General features: G+C 36.5%; 1 protein-coding gene across 1 annotated transcript in view; it reads left to right on the top strand.

Annotated features, from left to right (window-relative positions):
* LOC141346773 (uncharacterized) overlaps positions 1-22,703 on the top strand; it is a 71,598-nt gene that overhangs the window by 39,215 nt on the left and 9,680 nt on the right. Inside the window, exons 2-5 of the mRNA XM_073851727.1 lie at positions 4,849-4,927; positions 16,309-16,376; positions 16,616-18,994; positions 20,685-20,778. Of these exons, the coding sequence (XP_073707828.1) occupies positions 16,361-16,376; positions 16,616-18,994; positions 20,685-20,778 (2,489 nt within the window). The 5' untranslated portion in view covers positions 4,849-4,927; positions 16,309-16,360. The remainder of the gene's footprint in view (positions 1-4,848; positions 4,928-16,308; positions 16,377-16,615; positions 18,995-20,684; positions 20,779-22,703) is intronic.

Here is a 22,703-nt window from a genome sequence, read left to right as displayed (position 1 = left end):
CAACCACCATTTTTGAGAAGCAAAAGACTCAAATGAATGCCAAAGAGAACTAGGTCAGATATCATAATTTAGTGAATAACAACTTAAATTTCAGTCTGCTCCCACACAAAACTATCATATGGCTTCAGAAGGATTTAAATATAACACACTTTTTTTGTCATTGGAGCCTCAGGCTTCATTAAATTTTGTTACACTGTAAAGAGTGACTAGGCTATTTTTTTAAATAATTTTATTTGTTACATGGAAGATGCAATCAAATGGCTTTGGAAGGACTGAATGTGGGTGTAAATGAACTATTTCATAAGCCCAGAATGATTTTGTTAGTCCCGAATGTTAATGTAGCATGCACCTCAACAATTGAGCTGAGGCGCAAGTGTTGTGAGAAGATAAGTTGTGGTGGAGATCTGGTGTAGCATTGTTAATGGTTAACCTCCACCCAGTACTAATGATTACACTGCTCGTGCTGGGATCCCCCCACAATTCTGACATATTCCTGGGGCCACAGTGAGAGAGGAAGGAACGTTAACTTCAGCAATAAAAAAAACGACTTTTTCAGAAAGTATGTTATTAGGAAGTTATTGAGGGAGAAAAAGTTATTGAAGGGGAGAGAGTGTATAACGGGAAAAAATTACACAAGAGGAAGAGGGTGAGAAACCAAGAGACCTCCTTTGCATGGGTCATTTCATCGGAGGCACCGGTCGTCGGCAGTTCAATTCTCAGATGGTCCGTGTCAAAAGGAGGGCATGAGGAGTTACTGCAGCAGTGGAGTGAACATTCAAAAGAGTATGAGGACTGTTTTCTTACTTTCTGACTCATCTTTGCTGCTTTTTCTGATGCATTTTTCTTGTCCTCCAGGACCAATATCTCACCATTGCCAAATAAGTCATCTGTCCAGTATCTATGCACTTTTTATTAATCAGTATGTCTTATTTTCCATAGTCTTGTCAAGTCAAGTCAAGTCAAGATTATTTATACAGCGCTTTTTACAATACAAGTTGTGTCAAAGCAACCTTACAGTATTAAAATAATAAAATAAAATGTCAATAATAATGCAAGAGTTCCATATTGCAACAAAGTCAAATTGGAGAGGACTCATCTGGTTCCCATGGCCTTGTGCCGGTGGCCGTTTAGGGTAGGAGTTCTTTCCGCTGACATTCGGCTACAGTTGTTGATCCACCATCTGCTCTTGGTACGGACTGGATCCGGGGGACTGCAGTGACCATCTGATCTGGATATGGACTGGAACTGATGGCTATGGTGACCTGGGAATAAGAAACAAACAGACTAATATTAATGTAGATGCAAGAGTTCCAAGTTGCCACAAAATCAGATTGGAGAGGACTCATCTGGTTTTCGCCGTCTTGCGTCGATGGCCGTCTAGGTGATGAGGTCTTCACTGAGGATCTGTCTCTGGGGCTCATCTAGTTGATGTGGTCTCTGCTGACATTCAGGGCTGTAGAGGATATCTCTGGGTGCTGATGGGCACGGACTAGATCCGAGGGACTGCAGTGACCGTCTGATCTGGATTCAGGTGGCTACGGTGACCTCGGAATAAGAAGGAAAGATACTAATATTAGCGTAGATGCCATTCTTCTTCTGATGCAACGAGTACATCAGATGTTATAGGAAGTGTCCCCGGTTCCGGTTGACCTAATTAATGCAGCCTAACAATCCTTTAACGGATTTGGATTATGAAATGTGTTAAGTGTAGGCCAGGTTAAAGAGATGGGTCTTTAATCTAGATTTAAACTGACAGAGTATGTCTGCCTCCCGAACAGTGTTAGGTAGATTGTTCTTGTGAAATATCTGAACATCCTTAACAAAATACACTGAATTTATTATTTTATTATGCAGAGAATATTTAATATTTTAACATTTTATTTTAACCTCTTAAACTCTGCATTTTCACGTTTCTGCGTTGCACCATTGCTGAGAAACCGTTGTTTTGCCAGATGCGCTCGGCCGCGGCTTTCCAAACGCGCTCTGAGCCGCTCAAGCAGGTGTGTGTGTGTCTGCGGCTGCACTTAGAGCGTGTCAGTAGATCAGATTACACCCTCCGACCGCATGCCGTGCTGCTCCGAGGTGTGAACGATGACAGCTCAGCCTCTCCAGACGCGAAGAAGAACCAGAGCCATGGAGAGGTCCCGGGTCACAAAAGATGCTTCGACGGTGCCGGGCATTGTGGGATATGTAGTTTTTGGACTCTTACACCGGAGATATGCGTCTGTTGGCGTCTCAGAGGAATATAGCGGTCTCAATTATCCAAAATAGACGCTAAATGAATAAATAACGGGCCGTTTCCATGGAGAGCAGAGGATCCGCGGCTCATAAGCGCGTCTATAAGTATAACAGTGCTTCTATTCAGGTTTGTTTTATTCTTATAATTACTTTGAAACGTAAAGGACACCAAAACAATCTGCTAAGCTATGTATTGAGTGTATATTGAATGTTGACAGTAAAGTACAGTATGTGTTTCAGTAAATACACAGGCAAACATAAAAATGAAACATAATTCAGTCAATTATCATGAAAAGTGCTATGGCACATAGTAAAATAGTATTCTATTATATTCTATTCTCAATAATGTGCTTTATAAAGCCTGTTTTTGCAAAGAAACAGAAGGACACTTTTAGGGGGAAAAAGGGGGAAAAGGGGCAATGCGACTCCCTTCGGTTATAATTCAATAACTTTCAATTAGAAACTGTTATATGAAAAAATCTTTTTTCTGGTATATCCTGAGACCTAGTGGAATCAATCAAAACAATTTGCAAAGAACTGAGACACCTAAATCCTGAGTTATAGACTTTCAAAAAAAAACTTTTGAAAAAAAAATCAAAAAGCGCCTATGTTTTTTTAGTTTTTATTGTAATATTTGAAATCTATATAATGTCATTTGTAAAGAATTACACTGATATTATGTAGTTTAAAAGGTTTTCTATACATTGAAACCATTTTTTTTAATTTCCTCCATTGTATGTGTATAGGGGAACCATTTGAATTTAGGTAGGCCAAATGCAGGCGGAAATCCCCCAAATAGCCGCAGAGCTTAAGGGGTTAAATAAGTGCTGTTCTTTTTAACTTTTTATATATTAAAGAAGTTCTTTTTAACTTTTTATTTAATAAAGAATCCTAAAAGTATTCTCTCAACCGCGAGTTTATATCTTGCAATTCTGTCTTTATTTTCTGCAATTGCAAATTTATATTTTGCAATTCTTACTTTATCTCGCAATTCTGATTTTATTACTTGTGATTGCAAGTTTATATCTTACAATTTTTTTATTACTTGGAATTTTTACTTTATTTCTTGCAATTGCAAGTTTTTATCTTGCAATTCTGACTTTATTTCTTGCAATTGTGAGTTTATATCTTGCAATTTTCACTTTATTTCTTGCAATTGTGAGTTTATATCTTGCAATTTTCACTTTATTTCTTGCAATTGTGAGTTTCTCGCAATTTTCACTTTATATCTCGCAATTTTCTTGCAATTCTCTTGCAATTCTGACTATTTCTTGCAATTGCAAGTTTTTGTCTTGCAATTCTGACTTTATTTCTTGCAATTGTGAATTTATATCACAATTTTTACTTTATTTCTCACAATTGAGTTTATTTCTCGCAATTTTCACTTTATTTCTCGCAATTTTCTTGCAATTCTGACTATTTCTTGCAATTACAAGTTTTTGTCTCGCAATTCTGACCTTATTTCTTGCAATTGTGAATTTATATCTCACAATTTTGACTTTATTTCTAGCAATTCTGACTTTATTTCTTGCAATTGTGAGTTTATATGTTGCAATTTTGACTGTTTTTGCAATTCTTACTTTATTTCTTGCAATTGTGAGTTTATTTCTCGCATTTTTTACTATTTCTTGCAATTATCTTGCAAGTTTTTTTCTTGCAATTCTGACTATTTCTTGCAATTGTGAATTTATATCTCACAATTTTGACCTTATTTCTTGCAATTGAGTTTATATTTTGCAATTTTGACTTTATTTCTTGCAATTCTTACTTTATTTCTTGCAATTTTGACTTCATTTCTTGCAATTCTTACTTTATTTCTGTCAATCGTGAGTTTATATCTCAAATGTGAATCCTAAAAAAAGTATCACAAGTTCCAACAAAATATTAAGCAGCAAAACGGTTTTCAACATTGAAAAATAAATCAGCATACCAGAATGATTTCTGAAGAATCATGTGACAGTGAAAACTAGAGTAATGACTGCTGAAAATTCAGCTTTGCATCACAGAAATAAATTACATTTTAAAATATATTCATATAGAGAATAGTTATTTTACATTGAAATAATATTTCACAATATTACTGTTTTTTTCTGGATTCTGATCAAATAAATGCAGCCTTGGTGAGCAATAATCTTCTTTTAAAACCTTACTGATACCAAACTTTTGAACGGCAGTATGAATTATGATTTCCACAAAAATATTAAGCAGCATAATGTGTTTGACATTGATAATAATAAAAAAATGATACTCAAGAACTAAATCAGCATATTAGAATGATTTCTGAAGCATCATGTGACACTAAAGAGTGAAATAATGACTGCTGACAATTTAGCTTTTCCATCACAGAAATAAATAACATTTTAAAACATATTAGAATAGAAAATAGTTATTTGAAATGTTAAAAATAATTTTCAATATTTGTACATTTTTATGTATTTTTGACCAAATAAATACAGCCATGATTAACATAAGATCCTGCTTTCAAAAACATTAAAAACCTCAACTTTTGAAAAGTATTTTTCAGCATGTTATTTGTAATTTTTTACTCTCTCCCTTTTTTCTATAGCAGTCAAATTCATCCTCCCCCTTTTCCCCCTCTTGCGTTATCAGGTTGAAGTTCAAAGAAAGGAAGGGAGGGTCGCGTGTTTTTGGTAGACGGGAGGGGAGCAGCATTCACGGCACATGCTAGGTAAGAGGAATTCCTTTCCTCCTCCCTCTCTCTCTCTGTCACTCTGGGGCTGTCTCTGTTTCTCCCTCTCCCTATCTGTCTTCCTCTCGTTTTTTTCTGTCCCTCTATCGTTTTCCATCTCTCACGATGATGCACACACTCTCATACGCTCTGGGAGGCATGTAGCACGTTAGTCCAGGTGAGAATCTCAGCCTGTCATAGCGCTCTGTGTCTTTTCTTGTGCATGTATGCATCCGTACCATACATGTGTGCTTGGACTGTGTCGCTGGGTTTTTAAATGGCTCTGTTGCTGCTATTACTGCAGTGCAGGAATAACTGCCGGGCTCCTTTTTCCTCTCAGGCATATAGCCAGCTCATCTCCTCTCCATTATTTGTTTGTGTGTGTGAATGTGTGCATAAGACCTTGCTTAATGTAATTCTTTGAGTACATAGTGAGGAGAGCTTCCTGATGCATTGAAGTAGGGCTGTTTTTCTGGAGCCTCCTGGAAGACGGAAGGAAGGCAGGATTTAATGAGAGTATTGTGCATTTGTTTTGATTTGTGTGTGTGTTCATTTTGAGAGCGATTGCAAAAACAGGAGAGCTGCTAGGTGTTTAATATTTGTATAAAATGTAGATTAGGCTGGCTCTCACCATGTGTTGGACTCTCACAGCTTGGAACATGTTTGGCATTTGTAAAGGATTATCAATATGGGGCATCGGTTTTATCTCTGTTGGAATCTGGCTGTGTATGTATGTGTCTGCTGTTGTGGATCCCGTGGGATGTGAATGATCCATACAGACACGGCTAGCACCTGGCTGTCACTTGCTGGAGCTCGATAACCCCCCTCCTCTCTGTCGCCACCAGCCGCTCTCTGTCATCTCCCTGTATCCGTCCATCCCTTCCCCCTTCACTTCAGTGTTCTCTATGTGCACCTCTGAGAAAACACCTTTGAAATACATTGGGTTTCGGAATGGTTAGACATTTTCTGTCTCTGGTTCCTTCTCTCTGCTTCGTGTATTGCTTTCCCGCTCTGTAATCCATAGAGTACTAATGAGAATCTCGGACTCGTCTGCTTGTAGCGTTACAAACAGGGTTTGACTGAATAATTTATAGACATTTGCCTCACATCCTTAATGAAAGCTCGCTGTCTCTCTCGCACATTCTCTTCCTGTTGTTTGCTTTCACTCATTCACCCAACCAAACACTATTATGCTTGAGGGATAAACTAAGGGCATTATTTCTTTTGAACTGGAAGTAATTAATTTAAATGGGTGCGTCTTCGCCTTATTATAGGTAATAATATATTGTAAATTAATATAAATAAAATATAATCTAAAATAATATAATGTAATAGTCACACTTTAGTTTGGGGACCAATTCTTGCTATTAACCAACTATTACAACTTAATAACAACTTAATAAACTCCTAATTTGCTGCTTATAATATAATATAGCATAATATAGTCACGCTTTAGTTTGGGGATCAATTGTCACTATTAAATAACTATTAACTATAATCTAATAAACTCCTAATTTGCTGCTTATAATATAATATAATATAATATAACAATATAATATAGTGACGCTTTAGTTTGGGGATCAATTATCACTATTAACTAACACTTAATAAGCTATTAAGTTTCTGCTTATAATAATATAATATAACATAATATAGTCACACTTTAGTCTGGGGATAAATTATCACTATTAACTTACTATTACAACTTAATAACAACTTAACTTAATAAACTCCTAATTTGCTGCGTATAATATAATATAACATAATATAGTCACGCTTTAGTTTGGGGATCAATTATCACTATTAACTAACACTTAATAAGCTATTAAGTTTCTGCTTATAATAATATAATATAATAATATAATATAACATAATATAGTCACGCTTTAGTCTGGGGATAAATTATCACTATTAACTAACTATTGCAACTTAATAACAACTTAACTTAATAAACTCCTAATTTGCTGCGTATAATATAATATAACATAATATAGTCACGCTTTAGTTTGGGGATCAATTATCACTATTAACTAACTATTAACTACCACTTAATAAGCTATTAATTTTCTGCTTATAATAATATAATATAATATAACCTAGTCACCCTTTAGTTTGGGGAACAATTCTCACTATTAACTACGATTTAATAAACTCCTAATTTGCTGCTTATAATATGATATAATATAAAATAATATAAAAATATAATATAGTCACGCTTTAGTTTGGGGCCAAACTATTACTATTAACTAACTATTACAACTTAATAACAACTAAATAAACTTCTAATTTGCTGCTTATGATATAATATAACAATATATAGTCACGCTTTAGTTTGGGGATCAATTATCACTATTAACTAACTATTAACTACAACTTATTAAACTACTAATTTGCTGCTTATAATATAATATAATGTAATATAGTCACCCTTTAGTTTGAGGACAAATTCTCACTATTAACTAACTATTAACTACGAATTAATAAACTCCTAATTTGCTGCTTATAATATAACATAACATAATATAATATAGTCACGCTTTAGTTTGTGGATCAATTATCACTATTAACTAACTATTTACTACAACTTAATAAACTCCTAATTTGCTGCTTATGATATGATATAATATAATTTAATATAATAATATATAACATAATATAATCACACTTTAGTTTGGAGATAAATGATCACTTTTAACTAACTATTAACTACAACTTAATAAACTCCTAATTTGCTGTTTATAATATAATATAATTTATATAACATAATATAGTCACGCTTTAGTTTGGGGACCAATTCTCACTATTAACTAGCTATTAACTATAACTTAAGCTATTTATTTTCTGCTAATAATACTGTAATAAAATATAATATAATATAATATAGTCACGCTTTAGTTTGGGGACCAATTCTCACTAATAACTACGATTTAATAAACTCCTAATTTGCTGCTTAAAATATAATATAACATAATATAGTCACACTTTAGTTTGGGGATCAATTATCACTATTAACTAATATTAACTATGATTTAATAAATTCCTAATTTAATTCTTATAATATAATATAATATAGTCACGCTTTAGTTTGGGGATCATTTCTCATTATTAACTAACTATGAACTACGACTTAATGAACTCCTAATTTTCTGCTTATAATATAATATAATATAATATTATATAATATAGCTTTAGGTTGGGGACAAATTCTCCCAAAAAAAGTAGGACTTAATAAACTCCTAATTTTCTGCTTATTAATAGTTAATAAGGTAGTTATTAGGAGGAAGGGTTAAGGGATCTAAGATATGTTAATGCAGAATAAAGTATTTATATGTGTTTTATAAGCGCTAATAAACAGCCATTATGCTATGCATGCTAATAAGTAATTAGTTAATAGTGAAAACTGGTCCCCAAACTAAAGTGTTGTATAATATAATATAATATAATTTAATATAAAAATTAATTTGTTATGGATATGTGTCTGCCGAATGCATAATATGAAAATGTACTTTTGCATTATTTATCTAAAAATAATGCATTAAGAATTAAAACATTTGAACATAAATCATAACTGACTCATACATAGATCTTCCAACGATTGTGATAAATTAGATTAACTAATTAGCATATCAGGTAACTCATTTAAATACATTTTAAATTGATTGACAGCCATAATTAAAATATTAGCATCTGTTTCCATACATATGAGAGTGTCTGTGCCTTCCGTCATTGGTTAAGTTTATATTGAATAGGACAGTAATACAGACAATATTTTCTCACTGGTGGTCTAACATTCATTCCAGCGCTGTTCTCTCCAGGCCCCCTCTCATCTCAGCAGGACAGATGTTGTGTGTTCTCTGCCTCCTCCAGATGTATGAAGCTTTGCAGAGCCTTTTGTGTAAATCTAGAACCTTCAATCACGGAGGGGAAGTGCAGCAAGCTTTTGCTTCCTGTCAGACAGCCCACTCGTTATCTGTTTATTGCCATTAGATGGGAGCAGTAAAGCTTGGAACAGAGTTGCGCTACTGGGAAACAAAAGTGTGGGAGATGGTCGTGACTATCAGAGAAGAAATCAGGGCACATTTTTGGCACATAAATGATTGTGAGTGTGATATCGATTTCATACAACTGTTCAATAAACATTTTAGACAAAGTATTTCTAGTTATTGCTCAAATATAGTGGCAAATGAAGTCAAAGTAGACTCATTTGCATCTCAAAGCAAACACACCACAGTGGTGTTTTATTGCTGAATGAATCAACATTTTAAACAAATCATTAATTTATTGATTCACTGACTCATAACCACAATAGCTGGGTACCAAATTGCATACTGTCTAGTAGGGCTGGGTTTTGAAATAAATTAAATGGATTTGATTTGATTATGCTTTACAAGCTTGCGATTTGATTTATTATTGATTATGTTGGATATATATATCAGATACAGTGCATGGCAAATTTTCTCAAGTAACAACAAAATCTCTCAACTAATGCTGTAAAATATACATGAGAGTTGGTACTACATTACTGTAATATTGAATGTTGTAATTAGCTGATTTTATACACTTAACTTACACTCAATTAGGGTTTTAAAAAAATAAAGTTAGAACTTTAAATACACTATATTTCTACTTCAGTGTTTTTAAAACAAAAACTTTTAAATGGCTTTCATAAAAATTTGAAGGATTTATTCAAACATACAGTATATTAAATATTGAAGAACAGTAGAATCAAAATGCTCATCTCTAGAGTTAATTTTTCAGTTGACTAATGAGTTTATAGTACCTGAGTATGTTTTTTCTGAGGTAAATGTGACGTTACGTTTGCACTTAAACAGTGTTTCCCCTAGGTTTACAGCTTTGGGGGGGGGGGGGGGTGCTGGTTGCCGGTAGCCAACGTTACTTTTTTCCCGGTACTTTAGCCTACTTTGTGTAATAACGAAAACATTTATTTCAGTCAAAAAATAATTCCAAAACTTTCAACATTTTGAACAATAGGGCCCTACAATCTTTTGCTTTTTTTCAGAAATTCTTGTTTTAATTTTTCTGATAATCAAATGAAAGCAAAAACATTGATTTATTTTTAATCAAATGAAAAATAAACCCTTAAAAATAAAAATAAAAATAAACAGAGCTTTACTGTTAAAATTAATACATGGAAGAAAAATTATATTCAGTTAAAAAAAGTTTTAATAATAATTGTAGTATTTTTTTCTACAATTAAGTGGTGAATCTTGTTGTAATATAAGTTTTTTTATCATATATATTGTTTTATGTAAATTATTTGAATGGGAATATATAAACACCTACATTATACTGTACAAAAGTAATACAAATATTGTTCTGTTACATGTTAAACCGTACTTTTATTTTAACAGGTTGCCGTGAAGTTTCAGTGTGTATACAGATATGATGCTAGTTTCACTAATGAAACGGTAAAATTGAAAAAAAGTGACACTCACCGCAGCTTTGGAGATTTATTTATTGGAGTTCATGTGAGATGCAAAGGCCAGAAATTACCGGGAGCGTCAGGTGTACTTCAGTATGCGTGTAGTGAAAAAAAAAAACGCGTCTCCGCCATTCATACATACAGAGGCAAACGGAACATGCAGGATTCATATTTAAACGGTCTTTTTGCGTTTCAGTTTTCACAGACACTAGTCCATATCGCGATTCGAATTAAGTAACAGACCAACTTAAATAATGGCCCCCCTAAAATAATGGCAGGGGAAACACTGATTTGGTCAGTTACCTGGATGCGTGCCCATACGGGCGATACTTGGATGTAAACAACAGTATGGATTGCATGGTTGGAGTACTACTGAATACATTGTTATGCTAATTTATGCTGCCTAAATAACGGAAATAACATGTGGAAGCTGCTAAATCATATAGAGATGACTTAGTAAGCATAAAAAGGGTGCAATATTTTTGACAAACTAAAGTTAATAGGTGCTAAAGATACGTACGAGCAGATAAGAACAAACATGAATGTTGTCAAGATTCTTGCCCTGGAAATCCTGGTTTTAGTTTGGCCAAGCACAAACGCCTTTTGTTCCTCAGACACTTTTTTGCACTCTTCTCCTTGGTTTGTTATAACTTTTGACAGTCTTTAGTACTGCAAATGTTTTTTCCCAGTCCGACCTATTAGTACAGCCCAAAACCTGACAATAATTGTCCATCTTCAGCAGCAATAATCAGAAAAATATGCAGGTTTCGTTTGGTTTAGTGGCATTGTTTACATTCAATGCCGCCAATATGGCCAATTGATGACACCTCGTGAAAACACACTATTAGTTCCCACAACTTATTAATTCATTGCCACATGTTATCAATACATTCTCAAATTTGTTAGATTGTGTCTAAGTTGTAATAAATTGTTTTAATTTAGTTTGACAAAGAAACGTATTTGTACATGGCCATGAATTAACTGACACGAAGGAACAAATTAACAAGCCGTGGGAATGAATTTTTAATTAACGGCCACAGTATTTTTTCCCCCAGCATGTCATATGTGGGGCTCTGCTATCTGTTTTCAGACACTCATGCGTATATTTTCGCACATGTTTTGTCAAGATTGCCAACGTCTCACAATGCAGCTGCGCCTGTAATGATCAAAAGAACGTCTTGGTCAAATTGCCTGTTCTGGCAACGTATTAATGAAAAACAAAACAGTTGGTTATGTCTTAAATTCCTTAAGCTGCCATCAATTTGTGTGGTAAACCTTTGAATATGTGCATTGGGAGTGAGTGTGTGTGCATTCTCAGACCTGAAATCTCAGGGTTATGGTGAGGATCACGGATAACAGGCATGTGGAATATTAACAATCTTTCCCTGTTTGTCCAGCTGGCATGCCTTGAGAATGCCCACAGATGTTGTTTTGTTGGCTGTTCAGGCAGTTTCTGCTGCCTTTGGCTCTGTTTGGTTCGATTTCTTTTCAAGGCTTCAGAACTCCTAATCAGCACTAGATGCTGAGCTAGTAGGGTTGCAGGTGGGTTGTGGGTTGTGGGTTGTGTGTGTGTGTGTGTGTGTGTGTGTGTGTGTGTGTGTGTGTGTGTGTGTGTGTGTGTGTGTGTGTGTGTGTGCGTGTTTGTGTGCATTTTGCCTCTACACGGTTACAAAGACAGCAAATGAGATTGATTTCCTTCCCTCACTTCCGCTCCTTCAATGCAATTTGATTAGTTATATTGAATTAAATCTGCTGTGAATAGCTAAATAAACAGTGACTTTCCATTATGGCTTACCAGTACATGGTCCGTTGGGTTATCCGTGAGCTAAAGCAGGATAAAAAGGTCAAGCAATTAAATTTATATAGTGTATGGGGTATTGCAATCAATACAGACAGTTGATTCGAAACATTTGGCTCACAACAAACTCTCTTTCAAAGGAATGGCGAGACAAACTAGAAACATAAAGTCTTGAGATGTACTCACTCAAATGGCCTAATATCACCACTGATAAGTTAAAACATATTCCTGTAAATGAGGCCAACAGAGGATTGCATGAAAGTCTTCTTATTAAAGTAATTTCTCTCCAGTGGCCATGATTTGCCATCTTTTTTTTTCTTTCTCTCTCCCACTTGCTTCTTAACTTATTCTCTCTCCCTCTCTATCTTTTTCAGTATCTAATTAAAAAGGCAGTGTTGTGTTCTTCGGTTCCATGTGGATAATTGACAAGCGGCTAGGCCTCACTTTACTCCGCAATTACAAGCTGCATTCCAGCTCGGGCTAATTAAGACTCAACGACAGACAGTGTATTTGAATCGCATTAAACATTTCTTAGGTTGGGGATGCCCCTTATCCCCTGCCGTCCCTGCCTTGTTCCTTTCTTCTCCAGGAGGACTTAAGAAGCTGTACATTTTCCATGCTTGCTGCAGTGTGTCGGATTCTGGGGATTCAGCTGTCAGTCAAGCTCAGACTCACACTATTATGGGGTTTTGCCTTGAAACCTGGGGATAAATGCAGGCTGTTTGTACACTGAGGAGTCTAATTAAGATATTTCCTTTCAATATTTCCTTAATTACAATTGTAGCAACAGCACTTCAACTCTTCAGCATTATGACAGCTGAGAATGATTTTCTTAAAGGAATAGTTCACCCAAAAATGAAAATTCTGTCATTAATTACTCACCCTCATATCGTTCCAAACCTGTAAGACCTTCGTTTATATTCAAAACACAAACTAAGATGTTTTTGATGAAATCCGAGCGCTTTCTGACCCTGCATAGACAGCAACGCAACTACCACGTTCAAAGCCCAGAAAGGTAGTAAGGACTTTGTTAAAATAGTCCATGTGACATCAGTGGTTCAACCGTAATTTTATGTAGCTATGAGAATACTTTTTGTGTGCAAATAAAACAAAAACAATGTGTCTTCTGTGTCAGTTTTCGACACACGTTTTCAAGAGTACCACAACAAATTTTAGAGACATTTGATTTACTTTTGTATGACAAACCTTTTCTCTAATTTGTGTTTTTCTCATAATTTCCAATAGAAAACCTGTGAGAACCTGATAACCATTGATTTTAGGGTGTGTTCACACTTGTAGTTCGGTTCGTTTGGTTCATGTGGTCTGGACCAAAAAGGAAAATGATACATTTGGTCCTGGTTCGCTTAGCGTTCACACTGGCATTTTTGACAGTAAACCTAAAGATACCGAACCTTAAGGCATTGTGATGCGTTCACAACCTTATTGGTCAGGTTGAATGACGTATATTTTGTGACAGAATTCACCAAAGACTCCAAACAAAAGGAAAATGTGTGTTCGACTTAAAGCGGTATCGCGGGTGTATGACATCAAAGTACCTATTCACTGATTGGTCTGCTGATCACCACAGTCGAATACATGCAATGCCGTCTGCATATATGTTTTTTTTTTTTTTACCACCTGCAAACTCACAAAGAGATTTTAAAAAGGCACTTTACCTCCTCGTCGCTCTACGTTTGCCCTCTGCTCTGTTTTGGAGACACCGCTTGATCCCTTCGTGAAATCATGTCGCATAGCATTGCATCTTGTGATTACTTCCTGTTTTTGTTTCGTTTAGAAGTATTTGGTCCGTGTTGTGTTCATATTTCATCTGAAATCGCACCAGAGTTCATTTGGAAGTGGACTGAGACTCATCTTTTTAGCGGTCCATTTGTTTGGTGCACATTATGGTTCGGGTGGCAGCGTTCACATTCACTCAAATGAACTGCGCAGAGCAATCACACCAGAGTTTGTTTTAATCTAACCAAACATGACAAGTGTGAACACACGCTAAGATGGCACTCTAAACAGAGTAGACAGAGTACAGTAGACTTACTAAAAGGTCAGTCGCCCTGGATCAGCCTGGGGTTAAATGTCTTGCTCAAGGCCACACCAGTGATTGCTGATGGTTTAGTCTTTGTGGTGATCAAACCAGCAGCCTTCTGATGACATTCTCTGAGCTTTAACCCCTAGCCACAACACCCTATTTCACGGTAGCATCGATTTTAAAACATTATTTTCTGAAGTGAATGTGTTGTGAACGGAAATCTTGGGAGGTAGCTGATTGATGGTCTGATCACCAAATGCTGTGTTGGCACTCTGTTATACTACTCTGCGTCAGAATGCTTAGCGCTTGACTTCTCAACCAAACCATGGCCCAAAGCCCATTTCAAAAAAGCAACTTAGGCATATTTCTATCCTTGCTTGTACTTAGTGAACAACTTCATCAAAACTTAATGGTGCATAGTGACAATTTTGTTGTAACTTCAGCTCCAAGAGGTCAAAAGTTTTTTTGTTTTTATTGAAAATGTCAGCATATATTGTCTTTTTTTTCAATGCCAGTCTGTCCAGATCTGAACATCCAGCAGCCAGCGAATGATCCAGATTTCATGAAACATAGTTGAATAGCACCTTTGAAGAATATTTTTCTCCAAACTGTCCAAATTCCAAGCCTTTGGCTCAGATTGCAACATTGAAATCAGAGCCAGATGACACATCTTTGAGTAATCTTTCTCCCATAAGTTCAGTACATAGTCAAGATCTGCAAACATGCCCTGAGGGGTTTGACTTGGGGTCCATTAAAGCAAAAGGTTTGAAAAGGATCATCTTCACTAGAAGAAGGTTCACATTTCCTGTATAAATTGACCATATAATTACATCTCAATGACTCTAATGAATACGTTGTATGTGAAGTGGCATCCAACACCATTTCAGTGCAACATACAATGTGTTCATTTAGAAATGGCATAGTAAACAGTAGATTATATCACTGTTGAAAAACTCAAAGGTCAATCTACAGTACGGAGCTGCTTCAGTATTTAGTGACTGCTGAAAAGTAATTGCTCCCACGCTAAATCAAAGACAGCAGTTTTCTTATAGTCAAGTGAGATTGTCTTTTGCCTGCAGTATGTTTTCTTGCCACGTTAATGTAAGTTAGGATGACTTCGAGATAGGATGGACAGTGGGAACATTTTGCAAGTAGATCTGCAGACCTGAAGCCTGAGGGTCTATTCAGTTTGTATTAACGTGATGTATTTTGATCAACGGCCTTACGTAAGCCTCTGAAGAATCTTAAATCTAAAATGGTAAAATTGCTTTCCATTGCCTAAATCAACCCCACATAAACTGTGAACCATCTGGAGTAAATTTAACAGAATGAACTACTATGTCACTGTGGCTTTAATAGTGGTGTGGTGTTTTAAAATGGCACAAACAAATAATGTAAAGTTAGCTGGAAATGTATTGACAAATCAACAGTATATGTGTAATGTACAGTTGAGGTCAAAAGTTTACATACACCTTGCAGAATCATGAATAAGATATTGACCTGAATAAGATATTTCACATAAAAGACATTTCAGTGAGCCTTTGAACCTTCCGTAATAGTTATATATGAGTCCCTTAGTTGTCCTCATTGTGAAAAGATGGATCTCAAAATCATACAGTCATTGTTGGAAATGATTCAAATACACAAAAATGCTGAAAAACCAAAGAATTTGTGGGACCTGTAAGATTTTTCTAAAGAACAGCTGGCAGTTTAACTACTCCGGACAAACAAGGGACTAATAAACAACTTTAAAAAAGCTGTGAATCATTCAGGTAACAACACAGTATTGAGAATCAAGTGTATATAAACTTTTGAATGGGCTCCTTTTTATAAATTCAACTATTTTTTTTCTCTTGTGCACTATATGTAAACATCTTGTGAAATATTTTATTCAGGTCAGTAATAAATAAAAAAATAACATGCATTTTGTATAATCCCTCTTATTTTGGTAAAATAATCAACATTTCGCAAATTCTGCAAGGTGTATGTAAACTTTTGACCTCAACTAAAATTATTATTGTTGTCGCTGATTCATTAGATGGTGATTAATAAAAAAAAAGTTAGATCTGAACTTATTTATTTTGATCTGTCTACAGGTTTCCAGTGTTTACAACAGATTCCACCCATGATACTGCAAAAACAGAAATAATGGACAAGAAAAGTGGTAAGAGTGCCAGACTGTTTGTAGCCATTTGCCGTTTTAAATGTGCAAATATATTCCTTCCACTTGTCTTCAAACAAGAACTGACAGCAAAGATTTGTTTGCATTTTATGTTTTACAAATTCACAATGATACCACCATCCACTGTTTGTTGTCTTGACTAATTATGCTCCATATGCTCAATAATACAATGACTGCTTGATTTGGAATGAAAAATGTGTAACATGTACTTTATATTTCAGCAAATGGCTTTCCTTCCAAGGCCACAGATAGTGGAGTACAGCGTAAACAGCTGCCATATTCTGTAGAAACTCCCTATGGGTTTCACCTGGATCTGGACTTCCTGAAGTATGTGGATGACATAGAGAAAGGGAACACAATCAAGAGGGTGCACATCCAACGCAAGAACAGGGGCCCAAAGTACAGCACACTGCCACGCAACTTCAGCCTTCCTGGGCATGGCGCTCGACCTCTAGCCAAAGACACATGGGCCAATACTTCCACTTTAGGGTCCAAACCCAAGTCGCGTGTTACTGAAGTCCAGCAGCTTTTTGAGTTCCGAGCCAGCGATGCCACTAGTGGTAGCAGCACCACCACCACCAGTCGAACCTCCCCTGCCAGCCAGTCAAAGATGCCTGGGAGTGTTTACCTTCCTTCACCAAAGGCTGCAGAAGAGTCCCAAGTACAGACCTCATCTGAAAACGAACAGACCATGGGCCTTAACGTTAGGCCTCACCTGTTAAGAGCCTCCAGCATGCCTATTAATGTCCCTCGTAGGAAAGGTTCAGATTCAACTGATGAGCAGAGCTCCCAATCGCAGAATGGCTCAGCTGAGAAACTTTTTCGACCAGCGGATGGAAGTGACAGAAGAGGAAGTATTCCCCAGGACAGGGCCAGCTTGCATCAACAGATCACAGCTGCGCTGAAACGGGTGCGTGAGTTAGAAGAGCAAGTCAGGACCATCCCTGAGTTGAGGGCTCAAATATGCTCTCTTAGAACGGAGAGGGAAGAACTGCTTCAAAGAATTCAAGAACACAAGTCCGTGCAAAAGAGTGAGGTTTGTCAAACTGAAGCGCAAGACAGTGTTGTTCCTCTAGTTGTAAGTGAAAAGAAAGATGCTCCTTACATTCACATGGATACTGCAGCTGTTCAGTCCAACAAAACCACAGAACAACCGGAACAAGATCTTGTGGTGCAGGTTACTGTAGAGCAGGAGTCTGAAAAAGTAACTGATACAGAACAAGTGCCAACTCCAGTGTCTGTCCCAGTAATACTCATTGACAAAGCAGAAACTCCAACTGATCCAGATGAAGAAGAGGAGTATTTGCAAGAGTCTACACTTCAAGAAGAAGCATCAAAGAGTCTTTCAGAGCAAGCAGAAAGGCAGGAAACATTGTCAGAAGATAAACAATCAACGCAGTCACAAGGGACTTCGGAATCAGAGGAATCAGTTGCTGCATCTGAATGTACATCCACTCAAAAAGATACTGAGACTGTTAAGGAACCAATTGTAATTGCGACTGAAGAAAATACAATAGCCCAACCTGCTGAACAGAAACTTCTCACTAACCTGGAGCTGGAGGCAAAACTGAAAACTTTGGAAGAGAGTCTAAGCAAGGCCAGTTGTGAACTGGAAAAGACAAATGCCTTACTGAGAGAGCAGATGGACGAGAATAGACGAAAGGATGAGAGAATACAGGAACTGATTGACCAAGTGAAGGAGCAGAAACTTCAAGGTCCTATCGAGACAGAGCCAGTCCCTGAACCAGTTCTCACATGTGATGCATCAGTCAGTACAGACAACAAAAGTGTCCAGGAGAAAGGAATCTCAACAGAACCTCAACCAGCTGAGGCTCCCAAAGAAACAGACTCTAAATGCTCGAGCACTCAGACAAATATAGTAGAAGCCAGAGACATTGAAGTATTAGCACAAGTCACTACAGCAGAGAAAATTGTAGGGGTAGAGATTGTCATGTGTGACCAGGCAATGGAGACTGAAGTCCAGGACAATCTAGAGGTTAACAGTGGTCAAGAAGTCTCAGAAATGCTAGAGATGACAGATTCTGTAAAAGATGAAGAAGAAGAAGAGGTTGATATCAAAGATATTGTGTCGAGTCCGATTATAGATACCAAAGTCAGTGAAACTGTTATTGCAGAGAGTGACACTGAAGAATATGTCATGGTAGAAAGTGCCATGGTTGAGACTATGGGCAGTGAAAATGAAATCCCCAAGCCTACAGTCCAAGAGAGCAAATCTAAAGAGAGTGCAACTGTTGAAAGCACAGTAACAGACAAAGTAAGCGGAGAAAGAAGTTCAGGTTTGCAAACACAGCAGGAACCAAGAGAAACACAAGGACAGGAACCGCAGTCTCAAAGGGCATCTGAAGCCACAGCTTCTCCTGCTGCAATCGGTCAGGTTGTTAATCGTATACAGGGCCTTCTTAACGAGCAGTGGGCCAGTCTGGGAAGTGGAGGCCAAAGTGGAGACGCAAAAGGAGAGAGCTCTCAGAAACCTCATTCTTCCAAAATAAGCTCAATTCAAAGCCACCTGAGAGGGTCTCTCAGTGCCCTGTCTGCCTTTTACTCACCTGTTCAGAAAGGAGGGGCTGCACGACAATCAGGTAAGAAGAGGTCTCATTCCATAATAACCATGTGCCTTCAAAGTAAGCTCATTTAATAGACAATAATGAAAGATGCGAGTGTCTCTTTGACTTCGATCATGGTTAGAAAGTTATTTCTTTGGAATTAGATATTTCTTGTATTAGGCCTGTTTCTCAAAGCTTGTATGTGCAACATGTAACACGCACAGAAAGTGTCACACGGCATGTGAGGACTTTCATGTCGTATTGCGCTTTAAACTGTCAAATACACACAAGTTTATTAAAAACACACATGAATTACAAAAACAGTTATGTCTGTGAGGTAAACAGTTGGGAAAGAAATCACGTTTACATTAGATCTGTGTGGCAACAGCGTAATTTACCGGAAGTGAAAAAAAATAAATACTTGTCTTCTCTGAGGTTGGGACTCTAAATAGTGTTCTTTTTCACGATTTCTAGGTTGGTAGATGCATGGACTCAATTCTAGCACTTAAACAGAAAGTCAGATTTTCATGATATGTCACCTTTAAGGTCCTTTAAATATGTTAAAATCATGTGTTTCAGAGTCTTTCCAATAATACAAAAAATGTACATAATAAAAAAATAGGCTTAACATACAAATACTAATCACATCATGTTGTTCATTGAAAATATGGATGTTGACCTATACACCTAAATACATGCTGCTTAAAAGCTGCACAAAACAAGCCTTACTGAGTTAGAAGTGAAGGTTTTGGGAGCTAAATATGACAGTATAAAGAGCTGAAACAATGCTAAAGTCAACTTGAAATAATAAGTTTAAATATGCATATTTTTGCCTGATTATGTATGCATGTGTGGCACAGAAACCCGTTTGTTGCAATGCAGAGACCCAGTGGCATTGCGCATTCATATTGAAGTTGCTTACTGTATGCCAAGATAATTTAGGAGATGTGTGTTGACAGTTTAAAAGGGTCTGGCTCAGATTACTGTGTTTGCAAAATGATGTGGTCTCATAAATACTGGCATCCATTGTTATTTGTGCACCCCCAGTTAATTATGCTCTTTTGTTCTACTTACGTTCTCCTGCAATTCCACTGAATATTATACTATGTTATGGTTACTTAAAAGCATCATGTTTTACTAAAATGATTGTTTCCTGGCTAATTTTGATTCAGAGGTACCTTGTTGTGTCCTGCGCAGAGTCCCGTAGGACTTTTTAAACTTTTTTTATAGTTCCCAGAAGCTTTTCAAAGTCTTTGATGTCTTTTGTTTTGTTGTAATTGCATCCACTGGCTCCTTTGGTTGTTACACACCTCTGTTCTCTTCAACAATCTCAGACAAGCACTAGGGAACAAATCTGTGTAAATGCTTTATACTATTCTATCTCTTTTATCATTAGAATTTCTTGTGTCAGATGAGAATGGTGGTCTGTTTTTATTTCTTTTACAATATAAGTACCTCTGTGACTGGAACAGTTGTTTTGACAGTTTGGTGTGCTACATTATGAATGAGTACATCTGACTTACCCATTCTGTGGAGCACAGCAAGTGTACAGTTCAGCATTTTGTTGTTCATATAACAACAACATAATCTGGTAAAGGTATTCAAGACATTCAAAAGTAATATCTCTTAGACTGTTGGACTGTATGGTGCAGTTAGTGCTAGGGATGATAAACAGGTACAAACTTGGCTTACATTTTCACATATCTGGCCATTTTTTCTATAACAGGCCTCAAATCCATCATGAAGAAGAATGACTGTCCTGACAAGCAGGGCAATGGGGGAGCGAAGAAGAACTTGAAGTTTGTTGGCGTAAATGGAGGGTATGTTTTTTGTTGTTGATATGTACATTGCACAAATTTGGCATATTTATCAGCATGCTTCAAAGTTGTTTATATAGATGGTAATGCTTTTTATAAAATCACCTGCCATCTATGTAGAAGTTATTAAATAATGTGTTATGTGATTAAATAAGCTGGATATACAGTCATATCGCATGGCTACTTGTTTGATATTGCATTTATACAACAGTTCGACGGCACGAGTGTGTAAATACATAAGAAACAACAAGGGGGTGTCTTTAAAAACCCTACTTCCTTCTGCCATGTATTAAAATCTCAGTTTGACAGTTTAACATCTGAGTTCAAGCCTCTGTTATAAATTTGTTGAAATTTTTAACCAAGGAACGTTGAGTTGCTTCTTTAAACGCTTATTGTATTACTGTATTAAAAGTTCACTGTATAATGTAGAGGAGAGTATTCTGAGGGAGATGGACTGAGCAAGTGTGATTACCTGCATCTGATACAGCATTTATTCTTCAGCTCAGTCTCATATTCACAATAAAACATTGGTTTGAATGTCCGCTGAGGAAAGCAATATCTTTGTCGTAATATCCTTTCATATGTTAAGGGTGATTTTCTTGTTTACAACCCTCTCTTTTCATATAAAAGTCTTTATTGCTGACTAACTCATAAAAAGTCTCTTGGCGCCATCTAATGGTGAAATAATGTAACTAAAATCAATACTAATTATTATTGTTAAATACTACTTTTATTTATATAAAATATTATTTATTGAATAATAATTAATAAACAACAACAGCCATCATAAAAGTTCCTAGGCAATTCAGTCAAAAGTACAAAGGCAGCGCTCTGATAAAATATAACTTGATGAGATTTTGCCCTCAGCCAAAACTATTTGCTCTGGAACAAATAATAGATTAATGAGGTCAAAGACTGCCTGTTAGATTTACCCAAAACGAATTATATTTCATGTTTAACCACTAGAAATTCTAGAAGAACTGGCCGAGGTAAGGCTTCTCTCAGTGGGTTTGTGAGCACACATCTCCAAAAGCTTTGAAGCAAGTTTTCAAATACACTTTATCTTTATTAACAGACAGCATATATGAAGTCTAAACAAGTACATTCTTGCCTAAAAACTCTTAAAACTACATTCTGTGACACAAAAATATTATTTATAAAATGACAGTAGATTTGGGCTTCCTCCATGACACTCGCTGTGAGAAATACCACAAGCGGAGTGATATAAACGATAAAGTGGTTCAAGTTCTGATATCACTAGAATATTGCACTCCTCTTAGCCAATCAGATTCGAAAACCCAAAAGAACTGTTGTATAAAAAGAATTTAGGACCCTCCTATAACTCAAATGTGGAACCTAAATGGTTATTCCTTGCATATATGAATTTCTCCAGAATCACAGTTGCTGGTGTTTTCATGTTAAGTGTTGAAAGACGAGTCTGTTTCATCAAAATCCATGATCAGATGTTGATGATCAGTTGATGATCAACATCAGATGTCTGGCCTATCTCTTTGCATCCCTTAATCTGTTTCATCCTTCATCAGAGTGCTCTGTTAGAAACGGGCCATGAGGTGTGGGCATTGTTTTCTGTGAGAGCTGTTGCATGATAAGTGAGGCCTGGTGAGATGACACAAAGAACAAAGTCCTCTCTCTGTCCCTCTCTCTCTTGCCGTGTCTCTGTCTGTCTGCCTGTCGCTGTGTGCGGTGAATGATTTGTTTAGCTTGGCAGCAGAGATGGCTTTGTCTCAGCTGTATTTGACCAGCCTTCAACAATAAGATAATTATCCTGATAGAACTGGGCAAACAGCTGGCCTGCCTGATCAGGAAGGAATAGGTAAAATCAGCTAAACTGATGTATTTCTTTACCCCGGGAGAGTGTTTGGAGTACTCGAATTAGCAGGCAAAGGCCTTAATATGTGTTTGAGGTA

Source organism: Garra rufa, chromosome 12 (genome assembly GCF_049309525.1).
Source record: "Garra rufa chromosome 12, GarRuf1.0, whole genome shotgun sequence".
Classification (NCBI taxonomy): domain Eukaryota; kingdom Metazoa; phylum Chordata; class Actinopteri; order Cypriniformes; family Cyprinidae; genus Garra; species Garra rufa.
The sequence above is the reverse complement of the archived record's forward strand: the minus strand, read 5'-3'. Positions and strand labels throughout refer to the sequence as shown.